The sequence below is a fragment of the Gymnoscopelus microlampas genome (assembly GCF_963454915.1).
Source record: "Gymnoscopelus microlampas genome assembly, chromosome: 11".
NCBI classification, from domain to species: domain Eukaryota; kingdom Metazoa; phylum Chordata; class Actinopteri; order Myctophiformes; family Myctophidae; genus Gymnoscopelus; species Gymnoscopelus microlampas.
Window position 1 is genome coordinate 18,740,046 of NC_139948.1, and position 23,106 is coordinate 18,763,151.

The following is a 23,106-nucleotide window of genomic DNA, read 5'->3' on the forward strand; positions in this document are numbered from 1 at the left end:
TGTGCCCCATACATTTGTGCTTCCCAAGGGAGTTTAGATAGTCCTGCACTCATTTCTGGACTCTCGCCTGGAGAGAATGTCATCCGTGTGCAGCTCGTGGAAAAGTGGAGATATTTTAAAACACACGTTGTCTGCCAGAACTTTCAAATGGATGTGAAACTAGACTAGAGGACAATATCTGACTCCAAGTCGTATGTTTTCTCATGCCAATAAAGCTCCTTTGAATTTGAGGGAGGGGGGAGAGAGAGATTCTCTCTGAGAGAGGAGAGAGAGAGAGAGAGAGAGAGAGAGAGAGAGAGAGAGAGAGAGAGAGAGAGAGAGAGAGAGAGAGAGAGAGAGATCGTCAATCCTCAAAGTTACCCAGAAACTACATTACCCAGCGGCCTTTGTACAAATACCGTTAAAGTTGACGACGTGGCCCCGTCCACTCCGTTGACGTCTCACTACTAAACGGACCGGGGCGATTCAAACCACGCACACACAGCCCGTCCCGTCGCTCAGATCGCACATCTCCTGTCTCTCTCTTCGTCGCGTCTTCTTTCTCTCTAAATGATAGCGAAGTGAACCTGACAGGCTTTGATATAAATATAAACGATGTCCGGAAAAATTAAGAGCCGAAGCGCTGCGAACGCCGAGGCGGTGAGCGGTGCCAGCGTGTCCTGCGACGAGCGCATCTTACGGGACTGTCACCAGCTGTACACCGATGCAGACAGCGGTGAGTCTCTGCCACTGTGTGTGTTACTGTGTTACATCACATTATCTAATGCACTGTTTCATAATAGTTGTGAAAATGGCCGATCTACAAGCTCACAATGCATCGCGATGCGAGCTTGTAGACCGGCTATTTTCACTAGTTTGGGTCTCTGATAGCTCTGGTTCAGAGCGTTAGTGAGTTCCCTCTAACGCTCTGGAAGACCCCTCGCTCTGCGCATGTACAAGGAATTCCACTGTCCTGCCAGCGTTCAACTATAGTGAAAATAAACAAAACCATTTCGCTACTCACCGAAGCAAAGGCTGTTTTGTGTTGTTGAAAGTCTATTCTCGGAATGCGCAAGCCTCTCAGCACCCCACCTACTCTGTAAAATACACTTTTTGGGCAGAAAATAAAATATGTCAGCGAAACTGAAATTATTCGTATTTACTCCACAGTGCCCTCTACATTTTGGTTAATGGTAAGTTCAAATCCCCCAGATCGGTAGAGGCACTGTGGAGTAAATACAAATAATGTCCGTCTCGCTGACATATTTTATTTTCTGCCCAAAAAGTGTATTTTACAGAGTAGGTGGGGTGCTGAGAGGCTTGCGCATTCCGAGAATAGACTTTCAACAACACAAAACAGCCTTTGCTTCGGTGATTAGCGAAATGGTTTTGTTTATTTTCACTATAGTTGAACGCTGGCAGGACAGTGGAATTCCTTGTACATGCGCAGAGCGAGGGGTCTTCCAGAGCGTTAGAGGGAACTCACTAACGCTCTGAACCAGAGCTAGGTCTCTGAGAGGAAAACATCACATTTCTCTTTTGGGTCTCGAGCTAAAAGCTTTGGAAACCACTGATCTTTATGTTACCGTTGATCTGGCCCTTATCTGATGACACACACACAGAGAGAGGTGTGCGTGTGCATATGTGTGTGTGTGTGGCACTTCTCTAGGAACCTGTGATGTGGGGGATAGGGGGGTAATCATTCCAAGTATGTTCGGATTAGCCAAACGTCATGCTAGCTATTAGCAATGCTAATCCATCCGGATTTAGCACAGGTAACGGGAGTGAGAATAACGTTTAACGGTACAGTTTGGGGTTTTGAGGAAATGGAAGAGCGTCACTTTTTATTCAGACCGGCTAGACTAGAATGATAAAGCCAAGCCCTTGAACTTAAACTGGTTTAGCTGGCAGGCAGTAGGTGGCAGTGTTGCCAGATTGTGTGAGAGAAATAAGCAACCAACCAGGTCTAGGAAAACAAGCCCAAAAGAAGCAACTAGCTAACACAAATCTGGTACAGGGCTCCCCCTGGAACAAAACATTTTCAGATGGGTGTTGGGGACAAATACATATTCATTTGGGGCTCCATGACTTTCAAATATTTGAGAACCACTGGTTAAAATAATTACAAAATTGGTAAACAAGCCCAAATAAGCAACTACGCTTTAGGAACAAGCCCAAAAAACGCAACCTGCAACTACCAATATTTACAAGCAACTTCACAGAAAAATAAGCCCAAAATTGCTTATAATAAGCGGACATGGCAACACTGATGAGCGGTGCTCCAGGGTGATATTGGGCTTTGGCTGACTTATAATCATATTTGAACTTGATGTTGGGTTCGTCTAGCTGTACATTGATTCAACCAACTGCACTTGAATGACTGATTGTATATCGAGATATAGATGCATGCTGGAACACAGAAGTCCCTCATGGCAAAATCTAAATGTTTCCAATCTGAAAGCCTCTGAGCTTCTGAAGTCCAGACTTGGACAATCAGCACAGTTAGCCAGTGGCATCTGCTGTAAAGACACTATCTTTACTGCCCCAACTTTCCTAAAGCATATTAGCAGAACCACTTGTACATAAACCCCTTTCAAAATGTTTAATTTATTATTTAATTTTATTTCCCCAAATAGCAGATCTAGCTAGAACGCACCATGATGCAACTCATTGTGACTCGTGAGCTTGTAGATGTAGACTCTGGCTATTTTCACTGTTGGTTGTGCAACAATATATGGGCTTAAAGGTTTGAGGCCCAATCCTCTTTTGGGTGAATAATCCACAAGTAAGATTCTTCAATCATCATCCAGCCACCATGGCCAGTATTCTTATAAAATACCATGCACTCTACAAGTAATGATTGGATGAATGATGGTGGCTGCCTGGTATAGAGTGGATAGGTTTGCTGGACACAGCCAAATAATGTGCGATGTTTGCCGTTGTTTTTTAACCCGACCTGAGGCCGATTCTACAAATGCCTTCTAAATCCTAAAACCTATGTTTCTATATATCGTCTCTGTCGGGTAGAAACCTCATACGTCCAAAACTGTTACTTTTCAGGATTCAATATCAAAAGTAGCAGATCTACAAGCTCAAAACGCGCCATTTTGCACTGGGTTTTGATCTTGCGTATATGCTACTTTTCATGCTTTTGTGTGACGCTGTAAGATGATCAAGTAAGGCTTTAATTTACGAAAGAAAACACAAGTTAGAATATGGAGATAAGAGGTTTCTGCCCGACAGCATCGATTATATAGCTAAAATGACACGGATGCTTTCCCGTTTTTAATGATAGTGTTTTTATTCCTCCAGGGCTTATCACAGTGGCCCAGTCTGTTGGCGTGACGTTGCTGCCACCCAGGAAAAAGATCACGGTCATGTTGATGGGCAACCACTCGGCTGGCAAGAGCTCCTTCATCAACTGGTAACATCAACACCCATCATCTCCCTAACTTCTGTTCTGTCAGCAGTGTTCAAACGCAGCAGCACAGAGACATCGTGACAGGCAAATGTTGTTGAATTTCGTCGCTGTTGGGCAGAAAACCTCTTATCTCCATGTTTCAACGTTTTAGTGTTTTTTCATAAATGAATGCCCTACTTGATCATACTACCCGCGTCACACAAAAGCATCAAAGTAGATATGCATGCACGATATGCAAGCTCGAACCGTGGCGCAAAGCGACGTGTTTTGAGCTTGTAGATCTGCTACTTTTGCTGTATTTGAATCCTGATAACAATTTTGGTCATATGAGGTTTCCATCCGACAGACGATTTGTATCAACTTGCCAGTGATGACTGCAGTGATTGCATAACAGATAAGATGATCATAAATGGCTACTGGCAATGGAGTGTTCATGGCAGTAAGAGAACACAAGTATCAGAATACTAAGTTGTCTTTGCACTCTGTTCTACTTCTCTCCTGTTGGGGTCTTCCTAATATTCTTGACCAATTTGTATACATGTGGTGTGTCTATGAAACACATTTTTCTCACCAAAGTGACTCTACTTTGGTGGAGTCACTTTAGGAAGACGATGCAAGTTTTTTTGTTTTGACTGACAACCAACAAAAGCACATTTCCAGATTTACCGGCCACTTAGCATCACTCAGTCGCATCATACAAAGTAAAATGAACGTGCTCACTGTGCTGCACATCAACAGGCAATTAAAAAGAAGTACAAACAGACCTACAAAAAACACTAACGCAGCAAAGCCAAACTGTAGCTAGCTCAACTGGAAATGCAGCCTACTTTTTTGCAACTTGTTCTCTCATGGTGACACTAGAACGGGCCGGGGAAGAAATTCTGAATGGCTTGAGTTGACAGGCTTGTTAAACCACTATACCCCTATTTTATACCATGTCGTATGCCGTTCTCATGCAAAAATAGCCGATTTACAAGCTCAGAATGTGTCGCGCTCTGACGCATTGAAGTTGTAGATCTGCTATTTTCACAATCTTTGAAAATCTTAACATACTGTAAAATATACAGTATTTTCTGCATGTCATTGCTGTATGCAGAGTATACAGTAATGACATGCACAAAATAGGGATGCCAGGTTCAAACAGAATAGTTCAATTTCAGAATAGTTCAATTTCAGAATAAGTATTTAAAAGTTTGTGCAAAGTGCTTTACAGGGGGCAGGAGTATTTTAAGTGTCAGCCAATAGGTAAAACTGGGGAATCTTTAATATAGAGGCGGCAACCACTCTTTTTCTATGTAGCGTTACACCAGTAGCCCCTGCAACATTTGCAATAGAGCACCTAAATCTGACATTACTGCCGCTAGAGGGCACTACGGATTATTTTCCCCACGGAGTATTTGAAAATAATCCGTGATTCAGGGGTAGAGGGAGTGATGTCGGGACTTCGGTACTCTATATGTATTCCTGTTAGAATAAACACAACAAGTATTGCTGTTCTTTTTACATTAGCAAGCAGACAGTGTTTAGACTGTTGGTGGTAACGGCAACGCTAACCCTTAATTTATACTTTGCTGTGCACCAGTGTTGTGTTCCAAAAAATGATGATTTACAAGATCAAGACGCGTATTATCGCTCTTCAGCTTGTCCTGTAGATTGGCAATGTTTAGCGCTCAAGAAAGTACAACTCGGGTTTAAGGTGTCTTGTGTGTTCTTTTCTGACAGGTATATCGAAGAGCACATCCAACGCACTGGCGTTGCTATAGAGACCCAAGGTTTCAGCTTTGTTACTAGTGGCCGCAAGAGAGAATCTCTCACAGTGAGTACAGTATTACTGATATTAAACTTTTACTAACATTTATAGTTTTCAGTTATTTTATTGTTGTATGAATTCCTACAGTGTCTGTCAACCACTAATGTTTGGCTGCCTCTTTTGTAAGTAACATTCTCACTTGTTATCGTTTCCCTTTTAGTCTGTGTGCTGCTAATGTATCTTGTACATCTTAAGAAGTGTATCTACCTTAGTGCTACATAATGTAGCTCACAGCTTGTACATCGGGCGTTTCCGGTGCGCTACACACCTGTGCACAGCGAGGTATAAATCAGGCCTTATGCAGGAAGGCATTGCCCTTGCATCGTGTACTGTATATGATGCTTGGCTTACCTGGCTGTGTTTGTCTTTTAGGGAAATGCCACCCTTCATCTATATCCACACTTCAAGCCTCTGCAAGAATTCAAAGGTGAGAGAGTCTGCACTCCAGTCACTGTAATTCCCACATTGTGTTCACAGTAGTGACATTCTTTTCATCTCTTCCACACAAGCGCGAGAATCTCTGTTCTAATCAATGTCCTTGTGCCTCCAACAACATTTCTCTGTTTTTTTTTTTTTTTCATGAAACAATCTAGACTTTTTTTTTTTTAATCGCCAATCCTCTAATGGTCTCTTGCATCTCTAGGCGTGTCAGAGTACCTGGGCACAGAGATCTGCACGTCGCGGCAGAAGCGCTTCAGCCTGGTGACGTTCGTGGACACACCAGGCCTGGTGGACGGTGACATGAAGTATCCCTTTGATGTGGACCAGGCCGTCATGTGGCTAGGTAGGTCGTGGGTTGGGTTGGGATCCGGAACCGGATCCAACATTAAGGGAGCCGGAATCGGTTCCAAAAGTGATGGAACCGTTTCCGGAACCGGTTTTATCACACTGTCAGAGCTGGTATGTGGACTTCACGTCCCGCTATACAATTACAATGCCAGTGGTTCTCAAACCTTTTTTATTTCAAGGACCATCCATAACTTTTGAGTGTACGAGTACGGGTCCATTTGTACACTCTCAGTTACAGACCTGTAAGGGTACATTTTTTCTTTTAGGATCCGTTTAGGAACCGGAATCGTTAAAATCCTAAAAGATTCCAACCCTAGTCGTGGGTAGCATTGTCACTTTTGATTTTGTAGTTACCAGGATTTTTCTTGCAAACTTGGTTGTGAGGGATGTGAATTTGACCTGATTTCCCTGTTAAAATATTCATTCAGTAACATGCGTGCACATGCAAATTATCTATGCATTCCACGGGTAAGTCTCGCTATCTAGCAGCTAGAATAGACAAGGCGTACTTCGCTTTCCGGTTCGCCTCCTACTGGCACACCAGTAGTGCAATTGCCACCAAACTTTGCACAAATATAATGCATGCCATGGGAAATCCAATAAACTACATTTCATGCTTGCAACTTTCATATTTTCCGTACACTTTTTCTTTGTATGAAACTACATTATTGCGCAACACTTTTGCCATGGAAGTGCATTGCGTGATATGCGCCATACTTGCTGCCGTTTCCACTACAAGGACCTGGACTTAGTGGTGTCAAAGGGATCTGAAATGGGTGACTATTTTGGCACCACTCCAGAGTAGGTCTGAGCTAGGCCAAACGGTGACATAATGACTGATCACTTACTGACTTTTAATTTACACCAGGATCACAGTTGTAATATATTATATTACAATAGATTATATTGTTTTAGAATCACTGTTATAATCTATTTTAGTGTATTATAATTATCACAGTTGTAATACATTATAATACTTTATATTGTATTATAATCACAGGTATAATCCATTATAGTATATTATAATTATCACAGTTGTAATACTTCTATAATAATTTATATTGTATCATAATCACAGTTATAAGGGTCTATTTGGTTCTTACCAATAGCTGGAGTACTCCTGCACAGGTGATTTGTATACAGGACAGTTGGGGGCGAAAAATACGGATAAGTGTGTAAGCTCCTACAACGTAAGGTTTTTAATTTTAAGAATGTACAACGTAAAAAATAGTGAAGTCACTGTACCTCCTAACCACATAACACGGGGCGTGTCGATGTTTGCCCTCTCTCCCTGGCTCTCTTGTGTCAATGTTTGTCCTCTCTACACAGATTAAAGTTCTCAGTCGCCACGACTGATTTCAGTCATTTCGATTCTATCGAACGCAACAAAAATACGATTTTTCTTTTTTTTAAATGAATCTGTATTTGGAGTGGTCAAACTAGCAATAGTATATGTTCAATCTCCCAGAAAACCCTAATTGAGCTCTGATATTTCATAAAAGCAAAGGTTAAAATCCTCAATCTGCTAATTTCTTCAAATGGTATCGCTACCAAAACATCCTAAACTTTACATAATTGTGCCAATTGTTCAAGAAACGCAGTGCTAGTGTGTGGGCTTTCATGCCGTTTCACACAAATAGCAGATTACTAATTAGGACTTCATGGCCAAACACATTCTTCTTTCAGTTGTGAGATTGTATTTAGCTTTAATTATCCCTGTCTGTAATCACTTTTAGGTGAGCTGTGTGAGCTGATCCTGGTGTTCTTTGACCCCATGGGCCAGGCACTCTGCAAGCGCACACTCAACATCGTGGAGGCCCTCAACGAGAAGCACGGGGACCGGCTGCGCTTCTACCTCAGCAAGGCCGACGAGGCCGGGGGAGAGTCCGACAGACAGGTGAACACACACACACACACACAAACAGCCACGGTGGTGCAGCGGTTAGTCAGACAGATCAATTTTAATCGATTATGAAAAATAATCGATAATTTAATAACGTAATCGATTAACGGTGAACCAATATTTTTGGGCATGTCATTATAGCCGCAATGTTTTTTGAAAGTCAAACAATCTAAAATAGCCGATCTACAAGCTCACAACACGTTGCGAGCTTATTCAATTATTTGATTAATCACAATAATCAGATAATTGCTACTTACATTCCTAGATAAAATGTTAACAGCTTTCTGCCTGGTGGCCACTACCTTGCTTTAATGAATCATTTAGAAGTATCGTATTGACTGGAAAAAAGAGACTCACTAATAATTAATACCCTCCCTCACTGACTTGACCTGTGACGAATGCACAGTCAAATCCTCAGTGTTCGATCTGCAATCTGGAACTTATTTTAATGAAAAGAATGTTATTTCAACCAATCTGTGTGGTAGAGCAGTGGTTCTTAACCTGTAGGTGGGGGGGGAGGTCCCCAGATGACAGTGAAGTGACAATTTAAGGACTTTTGAGACATCTTTAATACCTCAAAAGAGAGAAAGGGGGGGGGACCATTATTGCATCAAAAGTAATCAACAAACTATACTATAAAAATGGGTCAAACATTGTCAAATAATATAAGAAAGAGGAATTGTTTTTGAAAATAGCCGATCTACGAGTCAAACTAAATGTAATGCCTCAAGGGGGGTCCCCAGTTCAAATATGATTATTATGGGGGGTGGCGGCCTGAAAAGGTTGAGAACCACTGTGGTAGAGTATATTCATACAATATAAGTAGCACATCTGCAGTGGTTGGAGGTGATCTCCCTACTCTTCCATTGAGAAATGTAGACCCTGGTGTCAGGTATGACACCTACTGGTTGACAAGTAGTACTGTCTGAGGCTCGTATGCGCTGGACAAGCAGGGATTGTCTCTTGGCATATTAGATTGCAGCTTGAATTTTGCTCTGTGAGAACGTACAGCTGGAACTGGAGGATTGTACTGTACGTGGCCTAGCCTATAACCACTCGCATCTGAACGGCAACACATTACAAAATTAAGCCTTTTCCCCTTTCTTCACCAGGTATTTGCCACATTATTGTCCATTATATGTCTTTCATCAATCATTTCTTTCTGCTTCTCTAATCACTGACCAAGCAGTGATCCTATCACGGATTGGGCCTTTAAAACATTTTTTTCCCCTGGTTTGTGATTGGCTCTCTCAGAGAGTGATGATGCAGATTGTTCAGGAGCTGTGTAAGCGGCCGGGACTCAACAAGTGTGGCTTTGACATGCCCACTATCTACATTCCTAATCCTAACAAGGTAGGTAGGTCGACTGACCCAAACACTCAATAGTGCCTATACACAGTGTAAAACATAAATGGACCAGTAGTCCATTTTTATACAATGATGTTAAATTAACTCTAACATTTAAACAGAAACACTATTTATTTATTTATTACGTTTTCCATAAATTAATGCCCTATACTACAGCATCACACAAAAGTAGCGGATCCACTGCTACTTTAGCTATTTTTGAATTTTAATCCTGTGAAAAGTAACAGTTTTGGACATGTTGGTGGAGACGTGTCCAATTATATATCAATTTGGGGGTCCTTGACACAAAAACGTTTTGAGAAGCACTGCTCTATACCTAAACATATAGCGTTGGTCTCTAGTGTGAAGCCAGTCATCCCCAACATGGTGTTTGTTGCTGCCCACAGCCCAGTCGCTGTGTGAACCAGATAGAGGAGGTGTGTCGCACCGTGGAGAAGACCATCAACCAGACTGTCCAGAACACACTCAACTCCCTGGAGAAGGACTGTGAGCTCATCAACGACGCTATCTCAAACACCCTCTACGAGGACAGGTAACTAGGGCTGTAGGGAAAAAATCCATTCATTCTTCTTATCAACGATTTGGAATTGATTCACAATTTCCATAATATTTCCATAATCAAAACATTTAATTTCTTTCCTGGTGAAAGTTACAGGAGTTCTTACTGTATGCTGTGTGATATAATATGAAATGTAAGCTTACCATAATCACGGTAAACATTATTATGTCTTCAATCATATTCAAGGGCTTAAAGAGGGAAAACAAAACTAACTCTAGTCACTTTCAGTTCAGCACAGCAGAGGGGAGTTAATGTAACTTGCATCAAGGCAATTATGTGTTTCTGCATCAATTAGAACTACACCTAATCTAAGATGCCACCAAAGTCAAGAATTTTTACAAGCTACCCTCTGGTATTGAATAATGTTTTGTTTGAGCTGTTGGAAATAACTAAGCTTCATTTGGTTGTTAAAAGTCCAAGTGACAACAATATTACTGTTGAGAATTAAAATCGCTAAAATTTGTTGGGAATCATTTTAAAATGAGAATCCATTTGTAATTGAATCGTGACCCCAAGAATCAGAATCGAATCTTGAGATGGCAGAGCCCTACAGGTAACACACTTAACAGTGTGATCACACGTGACGCCAAGCCAATTCTCGCTTCACTTCTGCAAGTTTATTTGTTTTTGTTTTGTCAAGAGCTAATCTCCGGCACCGTTGGACCGATATGGCGTGAAACCTTGCATGCACACTCCCTGGAGGCCAAGGGAGAACATCTGCCCCAAAACGTTCGGCCTGTTATAGCGCTTCCAGGAGGCTGATCTTTGCTAAACTAATTTGCTTACTCCTACAGATGTTGTCCAAACCTCATGCAAATCGGTACACATTATCTCTATAGTCATGAGATCAAGACGGTTTTGTCAGATATTTTTTTATTACTTGTAACAGAGTATTTCTACCTTGCAGTATTGATACTTTTACTCAAGTAAAACATTTGAGTACTTTTTCCACCACTGCCTCCCCCGCCAGGCAGACCAGTGTTGAGAACCGCCGGTCGCGCTGCAAGGGCTGCTTCCTGGGCCTGCTGGGCTTCTGCGTGCCGCTGGCACTCATGCTCCTGCTGATCGTGGGGAACCTGTCCAGAGAGCTGCTGGAGATGGCGCTGGGAGACCATGGCACAGACGCCCTGTCACTCTACCTGGTGAGTTCGCTGGTAGGGCTGTCGACGGTTATGGAAATGTACTTGACCATTAATTGTCACTATGAACATTTTTAACATGGAAATGATTTTGACGAATGAAAATAAATAACACATCTTATGAGCTTGTAGATCAGCTAGTTTCACTTTTTTTGCACACCACCGTTGTACAACAAAGTACTGTATAATACAGGGTTAAGTGATTATTCAGACTAATCGATTTAGTCGGTTAAAAAAAATCTATTGCAATTTTACCTGTCGATTCGTCCACAGCCAAATCCTTGATAGTAAACCGTTTGAGAACCACTGTAGTAGTTGATGTTTGGATCATGTCCCTCTGTGTAGTAGTTGGTACTTGGATCATGTCCCTCTGTGTAGTAGTTGGTACTTGGATCATGTTCCTCTGTGTAGTTGTTGATGTTTGGATCATGTTCCTCTGTGTAGTAGTTAAATGTTTGGATCATGTTCCCCTGTGCAGACTCCACTGGTGCGCCTGTTCGACTCCCTGTCTGCGGAGCAGCAGCTGTACGGATGTGGTGGACTGGTTCTCCTCTCCTTCCTCCTGCTCCTCCTTGCACGCTTCTCCTTCAGGTAGGAGCACATTTCTTAAAATGTGCCAATATTTCGCTGTTATCCAGGGCGACTTATAAGGTCAGAGCGAGTGCCCTCAAACCCTAGTCTGCCAACATCAGCGTTAAGTGTTTTCCAGAACATCACAGTATATTTCCCGGCTGGGATTTGAATCTTGGTCTAATGCTACAATTTTGGCATCACTAAACCGCTGTTGCATAAGATCGCCTCACAATGTTCAAATACAATTTATATATCGTTGCTGTCTGGCGGAAACCAGCTAACTCCATTTTGACGCTTTTGCATTTTTTTCCCATAAATCAGGGCCATTGAACACCCTTTACGTCTGTGTGTTGGTAAAAAGAAAATATGGAACCAATGAAAAGCATTAAAAAGTGCTTCTGACAACTCGATTGGATCCTCAAACTTTCTGCTAAACCAGTTAACTCCAGCCTCCACCCCCTTTTGACCTCCAACCTCATTGTGAGCATGGAGGTCCATTCAGCTTCTTATCAATGATGAACAAAACCTCCTAACTCCACTTTTTTTTCCATTTCCTGAAAAATGAACATATTGGAGTTAGCTGGTTTCTGCCGGACAGCAGAGATATTCAAAGTGACAATCATTTGCGGTCAGAAATTGTCCACAGTGGGGTTTTATTCTGTTTTTTTTCTCATACCAAAGGCATCAAGTTTCTAACAAGCCTTTCTGCTTCAATGCCATAGTCTTGTCCATCCACTCAACTGGTTGTAAGCCAGTATGTCATTTCTGTTTCCTTTTTTAGGAAGACTTTTGGACAGTGGTTCTCAAAGTGGGGTCCAGGGATCCTCAGATCCTGAGAACCACTGTATTAGGAAGTCAAATTAGTCTGGTTCACTGTGGACTTTATAATAACTAGTGTTCAGTTTTATTTTTTCTCAAATTTCAAACACATGCAAAGACATTTCAGGTGGACTTCTTTGTGTTGCTGATCACAAGGGTTAAAGTTCTGATTTCAGTCATTTGGATTCCATAGAGAATCTACAAGCTCTCTATGCGTTGCCCATGTAGATCGGCTATTTTCAGTTATTATTTTAAGATTACAGCATTTGAAGTGGTCAAACTAGCAATATGTTCAGAAACATTTTCCATTGACATCTTAATGGATATTTCATATAAAAGCAAAGGTTAAAATCTCATTCTGTGATTTCTTCACCTTGTTGGCAGTATGTAGAACAGCAGGAACAATGTTACTAAAACATCATCATTTTACATATTGTGTTGTGTGTGTGTGTGGGGGGGGGTCCTTTCACACTGATTCACAAATTGCACATCAGGACTTGGCCATACAAACATTTTCAGTCGTGTGAGATTTCATTTTGCTTTAATCCATGAATTCTTGGAGATTCTGAGCTGCCTCATCTCCCACTTTGTGCAGGACTCGACCCACTCTGTCAGGCAAACAGAAAAGACAGCTGCAAGAGAAACTGGAGTATGTGCAGGATGTGGTCAAGACCAAAAAGGTGTGTTTCCATAACATTTTGATATTTTATACATTTACTAGTAGGAACTAGGCTAAAATAGAGAATAAGAGCAAAGCTCTCTAGTGGTGAAAAAGTGGCACTGGCGTATTGTAACCCTTTTTTTTGGCTCAGTGTTAACTAATTCAACCCAAGACAAAAGAAAGACTTGCCATCCCCTGTTTACTTCCTGTATGTGTGTAGGATGGGGTCCCAGAGATAGAAATCGTATCAAATGGGGGTTTGTGGGCTAATGCATATCAAACTGGGGGGGTCTTTGGAAATGGAGAAAAGGGTTTGATAATCAGTGCTTGAACTTATGTCTCCCTCTCCGTAGAAAAAGCTGTATGAAGACTACCTCCGCCAGAGTGTTGGTGACCACGACATGGGCTTGTAGAGAGACGCTCAGCAGGCCAGGTGTACCGTCGGACCAAATGCATTGGAGATGCACCACGGGTGTCTTGCAGCACCATTATGCCACTGTTTCTCAACGTATGGTCTGGGGCCCTTACGGGTCCATTTGGTTCCATTAGTACACTCAAGAGTTGCAGACCAGCAAGGGTCCTTTTGGACCCCCTGGTGGTTCCCGGACCTAATGTTGAGAACCAGTGTCATATAACATCATGTGTAACCCTTGGCGTAATGTTCACTGATACTGTGTTCTGTTCTCTCGTCTAATCCATCATCTAGATACTTTAATGAACATTTTCCCTTTTCCTTAAATGACCAATTAATGACCTAGCCCTTAATGAAGATGGTCTTGATTGTTTTCGTGACACAAGAGCTGTAGGTTACCGTTTCTTTTTTTACAGAGAGCGTTTATAGCTGTTCTTGTATGCCATTGGCAGGAAATTGGGCTTATACCACTTAAATATATTTAAGCAATGCAAACTATTTATATTGTCACTAGATCACAGACATTTTATTTTTTTGTTCAGTGGCTATACTGTAGCACTGGTTTACAGTACTTGAATGACAGTGTGAACGTTTTTTCTTCTTTTTATTAAAGACTTAAACCAGCATTTTATACTGTACTTTGTATTGAAGTGGACAGAAGTTACAATTTCTCACAATTCCACATGCCATCATGTATCTATGCGCCAGCTGGCATGCTGTGATGTGTAACGGAATTGACATGGCATCAACCATCAACCAAATCCTTTTGACTCTGTATGATCAAACCTTTTGTACTTTTTTCCTACATTGTTACCATATTGCATTGTAACTAACAAAATAAACGAGTGTTCAATATTGAAAGGCTTGAATGACTTCTCTTGAGTAACACATTGTAATCAGGGTGGGTGTTTGGATGAACTTATTTTGATTATCATAACTTAAAACTTCCAGTGAACTTTGAGTAAAGATCAGTTTTTGAAAATCAATGATTTCCCAAACAACTATTGGGGATGGGGAGGAGAGGATGACATTTATAACACGGTTGTGTATTAGAGGCATGTCTGTATCACGTCCCAACGGACAAGTGGGGAGATGCAAAAACATATCTCATGCGATAGACAAACGCAACGAAGAAAACCTGGAGAGATTTGACCTTCTCGATCTCACCAGATGGACCATTGCAACAGACGGGATCAGCTCTCTGTCCTACAAGGTGGTGAGGACAACAAGAGAACCGCTGTAAACCAACATCACCGTGGACATCGGCAAGCGGTCATGCATGACGCCAACGGAATGTAAATGGAACAAAGTGTGGAAGAGCAGTTGATTTGAGCGTAAACAAAGGAAGAGTCTAGGCTCAATGTAGCCTGACAGAGACAGCACGTTGTGGGTTCGAGTCCCGATCCCGACGGCCTTTGCTGCGTCACTCCCCATCTCTCGTCAACCTACTATACTATCAAAGGCATAAAAAGCCCAAAAATAAATCTAAAAAAACAAAGTTCTACTTATCCCGCCCACCACTCCCCGTTGACAGGTGCAGCAGATGGGACATTTTGACAACTTTTTAACATAGCTCATAAGTTACTTACTTCCCACAAGACTATTTCTGGATCAGGGCCCACTTGAACATCTATAAAGCATTCGTTCCCCACACATCTGACCATTTAACACGGCAGCCATGTTAAGTGGTCAGATGGGTGGGCCGCTTAAATAGGGTTGAAGTGGTTAATGTATGTTTTGTGATAATTCAAACTACAAAGTAACTAAAGTTTTCAAATAATAGTAGCGTAAAAGTACAATATTTGCCTCTGAGATGTAGAAGTAAAAGTATTGAAAATTGGAAATACTCCACTAAAGTGAAAGTGCAGTCCTTGCGTAAATGTAATTAGTTACTTTCCACCACTGGTCATTTATATGCCAAGTGTGTACACAGTCAAACGGCTGGTGTGTCAATGAATATTAATAGCATCAACTGTACAATCTCGTGGTGGGGTCGAGACCCTTTACATAATGAGGTGGGTGGAGAGCTAGTAGCTTCCCTTAGAGAACAATGGTTGTTACTATAACCACCCACTGATAATGTCAAACATTTTTTGTGACCCAAATGAAATATGGATAGCATTTTTGCCCAGTAGATTGTTTTTATTTAATTTGGGTCAAATGAGCTACATAAGGATTTCATGATGTTACTCTTGAATGTCATCTAGAAGTTGGAGTCATAAAATAAAAGACAAAAATACAGCACACATATACAGTAGAGACAGACCCATATATCGGGCCTTTATTTTACTTTTTTGAAGGCTTCTGTGTCGGCAATTATGCACATTTTTGACAAAACATCGGTCAAAACATTGGTAATTGGTGGTCTAGGAATCCAAATACCAGATCGGCATTGGACATTCGTCGGTCAGTCTCAGCACACAGAATCACATCCGTTCTCACAATTTTCGAATCCTTAATTACACAACTTGCAAACTTTATGAGGTCCACCAAAGATCTGCTATGTTCAACATGTTACACCGTCATACGACTGAGGATTATATTAAGCATACGTTCAGTAATTTCCCTGTCTTTTACAGACAGAACACAGTGCTAAACAATCACGGAACAATCAATTACCAGTGCTTTTATTGTGCTGTGCGTGCATATCCCTAAAACGTTAAATTACAGTACATCTCTCAAGTCTGGTTCCATGCGCTCTGAGTTACATGGGGGACCATATCCTTCCTTCATCATTCCATTAGAAATGAGTGGGTTGCCCTTGGTTACCAGTGGGCATGCCTCTCCTTGGCAACCGCCTCCAGGAAATGGTTATGGCTGGCGTACAGAGGGAAGGAGGAGTCCACATCCACCCAGCGCACCTTCCCTGCATCATCACCAGCTTCCAATGGCAGGCCACTCACACTGTTGCCTGGGTAATCACAAGGACATCACAGCTCATCAGTGGTGGAAGAAGTACTGAGATTTTCTTTTCTTTTTAAAAATGTAAGTAAAAGTAGCAATACCGCAATTTTGAATTACTCTGTTACATGTAAAAGACTTGTATCCAAACTTGAGTAAAGTTGCTAAGGTATTAGGCATTGAAACATACGTGTTCGCAACCTGTGGGTCAAGACCCCCACATGATTTTGGGGGAGTCCCAGATGACAGTAAAGTGACAATTTAAGGACTTAATGTATGTTTTGTAATAATCCCTTTCTGCTATGTAATTGCGATTATCTCAAATAATGATATAATAAGGACGATTATGTAATAAATGTAAATAAAGGAACGTCACAGTTTACATCTTTTCATTTCATTGTGATCCTTCATTTATGCTTATTGTAGCCACATCGGACTGCCAACAAGTGTTGCTGCATAAATATTCATTTTTGTTGAGTGAAAGGCTTGAGTGATGAAGTATAAATTAGCTTCAACATAACACCGTATCTCCAAACCCTCTATTGGATGTTTTGCATTGTAACTGTTAGCTGATAGCGTCATCAGAAATGCCGAAAATATACGTTCGAACTGTGGAAAAATGAAATGAAAAATGAAATGCCCAAAGCGTAGCAGCATACCGGAATCTGTGTGTGCCCAAAGTTGATTTACGTTAGTCTCCATAAAAAGCTGAATTAAACGTATATCCATTCTAGCTACAGTACCTGTGTCATCATGGAAATTGACAGCCACCGTTTCCATCCAAGCATTGTCGGTGTTCCTCGGGTCGTCCACGTAGCCCTGATACACCTGAATCACATGAAAGAGTGCACTTTTATACATTTGTTCCCATGAGAGTGGAAAGAAAAAGGAAAGCAAGGGTAGAAATGAGGGGATGACAAGCGACACAGATCACCCAGCTGGGAATCAAACCTGGGATGTCTCAGTATCTCAGTATGTGGTTAGCCGTTAGTTCGCTGAGCCATCTAAAGGATGGTGATGTCAGTGGAATTCAGTGGAATTTGCCATGCAGCTTCTTTCTGGACCATGAACCCTACTGATTTTGTTGACCCAAAGGTCTTTTCTCTGGCGACACCCATAGGCCAAAGATTTCACTTGCACACAAGATTTCACATAATCTACTGGGCAGACGACTGTCATGGCATGCAAGTTATCTCGAGAACTACCTACGACCTGAGATGTTAGGAGCAGCAAGACCTCTGGGAGGCGCTAGCAAGGCTTGAGTCTGTGCTGGCACATCAAAAAGCCACATTGCACCCAGTTTACTTCTTGTAGGACATAAAGTAGCAAGAATAAAGGCTAGTGGTATCCATACTGCCCCCCTACCCAGCTCTCCCACACACATTATTGCAAAGGAATAGGAAAGGAAAGGTCATATCACAGTATTGCCACAGGAAACGTGAGTGCCATTCTCAGCAGTGGTGTAAAGTAACTAAGTACATTTACTCAAGTACCGTAATATTTGTATTATTAATACAAAACATACATTAACCACTTCAGCCCTATATACATTTCGGCCATTTGGAAATAGGTGACCTACAAGCTCACAAGCATTGTGAGCTTGTAGATCTGCTATTTTCAAAAGAGTTTTGTCCATTTTATACATTCGAAAAAATGCATAATGAGTACTTTCTACGTTTGGTACTTTAAACACATTTTGATACCAATACTTTTATTCAAGTACATTTTTAATTCCTGACTTTTACTTGTAACAGAGTGTTTCTACATTGCAGTATTGATACTTTTACTTACTAAAAAATGTGAGTACTTTTTCCACCGCTGATTCTCAGTAACTGACCTGAAACCCTGGTGAGTTGAAGAGCTTGGTGATGTGCGTGTGGATGTCTGCCCTCTCTGATGGCGAGGCTTTCAGGGAGTTCAATGCTTCCTCAGAAAACTCCCGCTGCAGTGTGAGAGACACCAGCTCCCCTGGATCAACCATACCCTATATGAAAACAGTTAGAAAATGACATCGCCGAATGAGACGGACAGAACACTGCAACATCCCACGTACCCCCACAATGCCTAAGGCTAATAGCTCAAGGTCAATACACCAAGGGAAGAGTCGACCTCGTAAGTGCACCCGTCTTGAACTATTAATAAGATGTATTTGCGGGTCAATATAGTGAAAAACATACAGATAAATTATGTCAATGATGGTATGTAAAAAAAAAAAGACTGCAAAGCATATGAAAATATGACTTGAACAACGACAGTGATGGAGAGAGACAGGAAGAGCGGGTGCACATGCAACAGAGTCTTGGATGGGATTCGAACCATGGGCCAGTTGTGATAAGGTCTACAGCCTTCTTTATGTGGTGTGTATGTATGCGCTCTTACCAGGTGAGCCACTGGTGTGGCCCCTGACTTGAACATGTTTAAGTATTAATTGGCACCAACCCCTGGAATAGCCCATTCTCCACAATCTTTCCTCTTGATGGCCACAAACTGCAGGACAGGGCATTTGGACACTGGGTGAGATATCTTTTGTCCTTTGGCATCTAATTTCCACCTAAAGTACAGAGACAGATGGCTCACAATCATCGGAGACAACTGCTACCTGTGTACAACAGCAAACAATGTCCCACCTCCAGCACTGGTGAAACGTTGTTGTGTGGATTCCAAAGTTAACCACTTTTCCACACTTGTTTTTAGGAGCCAGAATTGATCAGAATTCGACTTTTTGGACAGAGAATTTACTGGTTAAATTGTCATAATTACATCTCTGTAGATGGCCTTCTCTACAATGGAAACAACGGCAACATTTTAAATGAAAGACAACTATTGTATTAAAAAATGAACGTGACTTACCTACCAAAGACCTACTTCTAGTATTATTCAAATACACCTTTCTACAACAACAACAACAACAACAACTATCTCTCCAAAATGTATTCACTACAATGCCAGGTAGCCAGAAACAATATGAGAGGAAAGCACAGCAGACAAGCACTCTAATCTGAAATCAGATTAACGGGCGGTTCATGATGATTATCATGCCTCCTAATCTGTGATAACACACTGTCATAATCCTCCATTGAAAATCAATTTACAAAGCTGGACTAGGTGTGTGCCAATACCCAGGGCGATACCCCATGCAACTAGAAATGAATGACATACATTTCCTGTGCTTGTGAGTCAGGACAGTTCAGTCAGTGAAAGCTCAAACAAATCATTTGAGTGGAAAAAGTCTGTTTCTCAATGTATTGTCAATGGAGCAGCTATAAACTAGATTTTTTTATGTAAGTGAGTTGGAGAGCTGCATCTGGACAAAATCTACAGTATTTATTTATAGTGCCAGTGGTTCTCAAAGTGGGGTCCGGCGGGGACCCCCAAGGATCCTTGAGGGGGTTCCCAGGGGTCCCCAGCAAACATTTAACCCCTTTATGATATCCATATTTTATATGTTGGCTATTCAACGTCTTGTACATTTTTTAACATTTTTGAAAGATCTTGAAAATGTGAGAACTACTGATTTAGAAGGCATTTGTAGAATCGGCCTCAGGTCTCAATGGAATAATGATAGAGAAAGGTTAACCTGGTGACAATTGGATCCGCAGCGTGGTTGGGCCCCCAGCGTCCCAGCAAACCTCTCTCGGTCAAACCTGTGCGTCCCCGAGGATTTCTAAGTGGGAATGAGCATGACATATCATATTATAGTTATGAATAATTGAATCAAGTTTATTTATAAAGCACTTTTATCTAACAAAATAAGTGCAGTTTACAGACAGAGCAAACAAAAGACTAAAAGCCCAATTTCTACATCGTCACACAACAGTGTCAATCAATGAAACAAACTGACTTTCAAAAATACATCTTTCGGTTGAGGTGAGTTGAGGTAAATTAAAACAAAGTGGGGTCTGGGGGCGCCGATGGTCCCCAGGTATTGATAGGAATGAAATGGACCCTTACAGGTCTGTAACTCTGTCTGTATGGTTCCATTTGTACACTCTCATAGTTATGAGGGTTCTGTGGCCTAATGCATACTGAACTAAAATTACAAAGGTTTGAGAACTGCTGAGTTCAGATAATTAAAAAAGACAAAAACCTATCCATTGTGGCTGAATATGCACCCTCACAAGTCTGTGGTGACTTACAGTGGCTTGCCCTGTTCCACCCTGTAGTTGCCCTCAAAGCTCCCCCTGTCCACAGCACCATCCAGAGCGTTGAAACATGGGGAAAAGGAACTGTGGGAAACAAATCTAATGAGTGAAAAGCAGCAAGTGAATCATTCTCAGCCCACTATAACACATGCAAAATGTTATCTATAATGAATTGAATGAGATGTATCCTATGCATCTCTCACAATGTAAAAGATGCAAAAAAGAATATTGCTCTGTCACCCAACACTGAGAAAATGTACTTGTTTCCCAAACAGGGGGTCAGGACCAATTTTTATGGGTCGCGGGTAAATCTCTTTTTTTTCGTTTCCTACATTTAAAATGTATATATACATATTATTTCAAAATATTAAAAAAAGTGTCAACAAAAAAACAACTTTTGATCAATTAAAAACATTTCCACCATTTTTCAAAAGTATTTCATAAATAAAATGAAAAAAACTTTATTTTTTAAGTTTAAGAAGTAGTGAAAATAGCAGATGCTATTTTCACTACTTTGGGTCCCGGGCAAACCACTGCTTTAAGATATGGATGATGGATCGATATGAACGGCATCGACTGCCGAGTCAGAGATGACTTCTCAAATATCTACCAATCTATTCTCAGTGATGGAAGAAGTACTCACATTTTGTACTGAAGTAAAAGCACCAATACCACAATGTAGAAATACTCTGATACAAGTAAAAGTCTGGTATTGGCATAAAAATATACTTAAAGTACCAAAAGTAAAAGTACGCAGAATGTCCCATTTCACAAGTTTTCAAATGTATAAATGTATAAAAATCCTTTGAAAATAGCAGATCTACAAGCTCACAACGCGGCGCAATCGGCTATTTTCAAATAGCCGGAGTATATAGAGGGCTATATATTTGTAATATTAATCCAAATCTAGAAAGTAACTAGTTACTAAATAATTGTAGTGGAGTAAAAAGTACCACTTAAGTACAGTACTTGAGTACATGTACTTAAGTTACTTTCCACCACTGCAATCTATTCTACACGACAACACGTAAATGCCAATCCCATTTCTCACCCAATCTCAGGGTCAGCCCATGGTGGTCTCCTGGTCACTGAGGGGGCAGTGTAGTTGACCGGGGTGTACTGGGGCCAGTCTGTACTCCAGCACACCTTGTCGTCAGGCACTGGGAAGCGCTTGATCTCCGATCCACCATACTGGGAGCATCTGGACTTAATGTGAGGCGCTGCTGCTGCAGAGGATAACATTGTTTGGCCTCTGGTTGTCGTGCAGAAATTATTATAGGCACTGGTCCCACAGGAGGAGTCTGCTGAGCAGTGGATAAGTGGCCTGTGAGAATATATATATATATATGAGAGAGAGAGAGAGAGAGAGAGAGAGAGAGAGAGAGAGAGAGAGAGAGAGAGAGATGAATAATGGTAATTTGACACAACTGTTCAGTTACACAGATTTAGCCTATTGGAAATACTGGTTTTAAAAATACAGGTACAGTTTGTCTCAATGGTTTGTTTGCTTAGCAACAGAGACAGACAGACAGACAGACAGACAGACAGTGTGTGAGAGAGTGAGAGAGTGAGTGAGTGAGTGAGTGAGTGAGTGAGTGCGTGTTTGAGAGAGCGAGAGCGAGAGAGAGGTTGTGTGATTTAGCGCATCATTATTATCGCAGTATATTCCGGTATAATAATAATAATAATCATGATTCATGTCTAACAGTATGTATGAGTATCATACCTGACTCCTGCTGTGCAGACGCAGTAACGCAGTCCTAGGAGAGTCAGTGCTAGACGGATCGGTGCGGTCCGGGTTCCTATCATCACCTACAGGGTTTTATAACAACCCCAGTGATCAGTGGTCCTATCGATCCCTTATAACATGCAGCCGTGCACACACGTACTGTGCCTTGAACGCAACCAGGAAGCAGTGTTGCCAGATTCTGCGACAGAAATAAGCAACCAGGTCTATGAAAACAAGCCCAAAAGAAGCAACACGTGAAGTTAGCCCTGAAACATGATGACTGACAGACGAGCGTCATGTGAACCATGGCCAGGGCATGGCTACACAAGTATGAACACTTTGAACCTATTATACATCAGCTCACAACGCGTCGCGATTGTGAGCTTGTCACTTTAGAAACAAGCCCAAATAAGCAACTACACATTAGAAACAAGCCCTCAAAAAACCGCAACCCGCAAACCCGCTATTTACAAGCAACTTTGGAGAAAAACCATAGAGAAAAACACGCCCAAAGTTGCTTATAATAAACAGATCTGGCAACACTGCCAGGAAGTGTGCTGCTGCATGCTGCTGCTGCGGTGACGTCAACACGGAAGGGTGTGTTCCACACGCACGCGCTTCAATCTTGTGCGCAGTCGGTACTTGATTGGTTTATAATTATATTACATAATTGCTGTTTTTCATCAGTTATCGATAGAACGTGGTATGAAATAGTTGGCCCCAAAATATCTGTGATATCAATCTGAGTATCAAATAACAGCTTGCTTTAAGTTTAACCACTTAAACCCCAGCATCGGTATTGTGGGCAAAGCTTTCACTGAAAATAGCAGATCGTGTTGTGAGCTTGTCGATCGGCTATTTTCAGCGAAAGCTTTCCACACAATAATAGAAAACCGAAAAT

General features: G+C 41.5%; 2 protein-coding genes across 2 annotated transcripts; one reads left to right on the plus strand and one right to left on the minus strand.

Moving 5' to 3' along the window:
* The first annotated feature begins 442 nt into the window (after positions 1 to 442).
* Positions 443 to 14,294, plus strand: LOC311055242 (uncharacterized protein). Its single transcript, XM_084071366.1, has 12 exons — positions 443 to 715; positions 3,292 to 3,403; positions 5,123 to 5,216; positions 5,583 to 5,637; positions 5,854 to 5,994; positions 7,736 to 7,896; positions 9,157 to 9,255; positions 9,657 to 9,802; positions 10,800 to 10,971; positions 11,447 to 11,559; positions 12,956 to 13,040; positions 13,375 to 14,294. Exons 1-12 carry the CDS (start codon positions 595 to 597, stop codon positions 13,432 to 13,434), a joined length of 1,359 nt encoding a protein of 452 aa, XP_083927492.1. The 5' UTR covers positions 443 to 594; the 3' UTR covers positions 13,435 to 14,294.
* Positions 14,295 to 15,683: 1,389 nt separating this feature from the next.
* Positions 15,684 to 22,365, minus strand: nudt9 (nudix (nucleoside diphosphate linked moiety X)-type motif 9). Its single transcript, XM_084071348.1, has 8 exons — positions 22,203 to 22,365; positions 21,528 to 21,800; positions 20,471 to 20,560; positions 19,912 to 19,998; positions 18,774 to 18,885; positions 18,172 to 18,318; positions 17,078 to 17,162; positions 15,684 to 16,344 (listed from the first exon to the last, which is right to left on the minus strand). The coding sequence occupies exons 1-8, from the start codon at positions 22,283 to 22,285 to the stop codon at positions 16,199 to 16,201; spliced, it is 1,023 nt and encodes a 340-aa protein (XP_083927474.1). The 5' UTR covers positions 22,286 to 22,365; the 3' UTR covers positions 15,684 to 16,198.
* Positions 22,366 to 23,106: the final 741 nt, after the last annotated feature.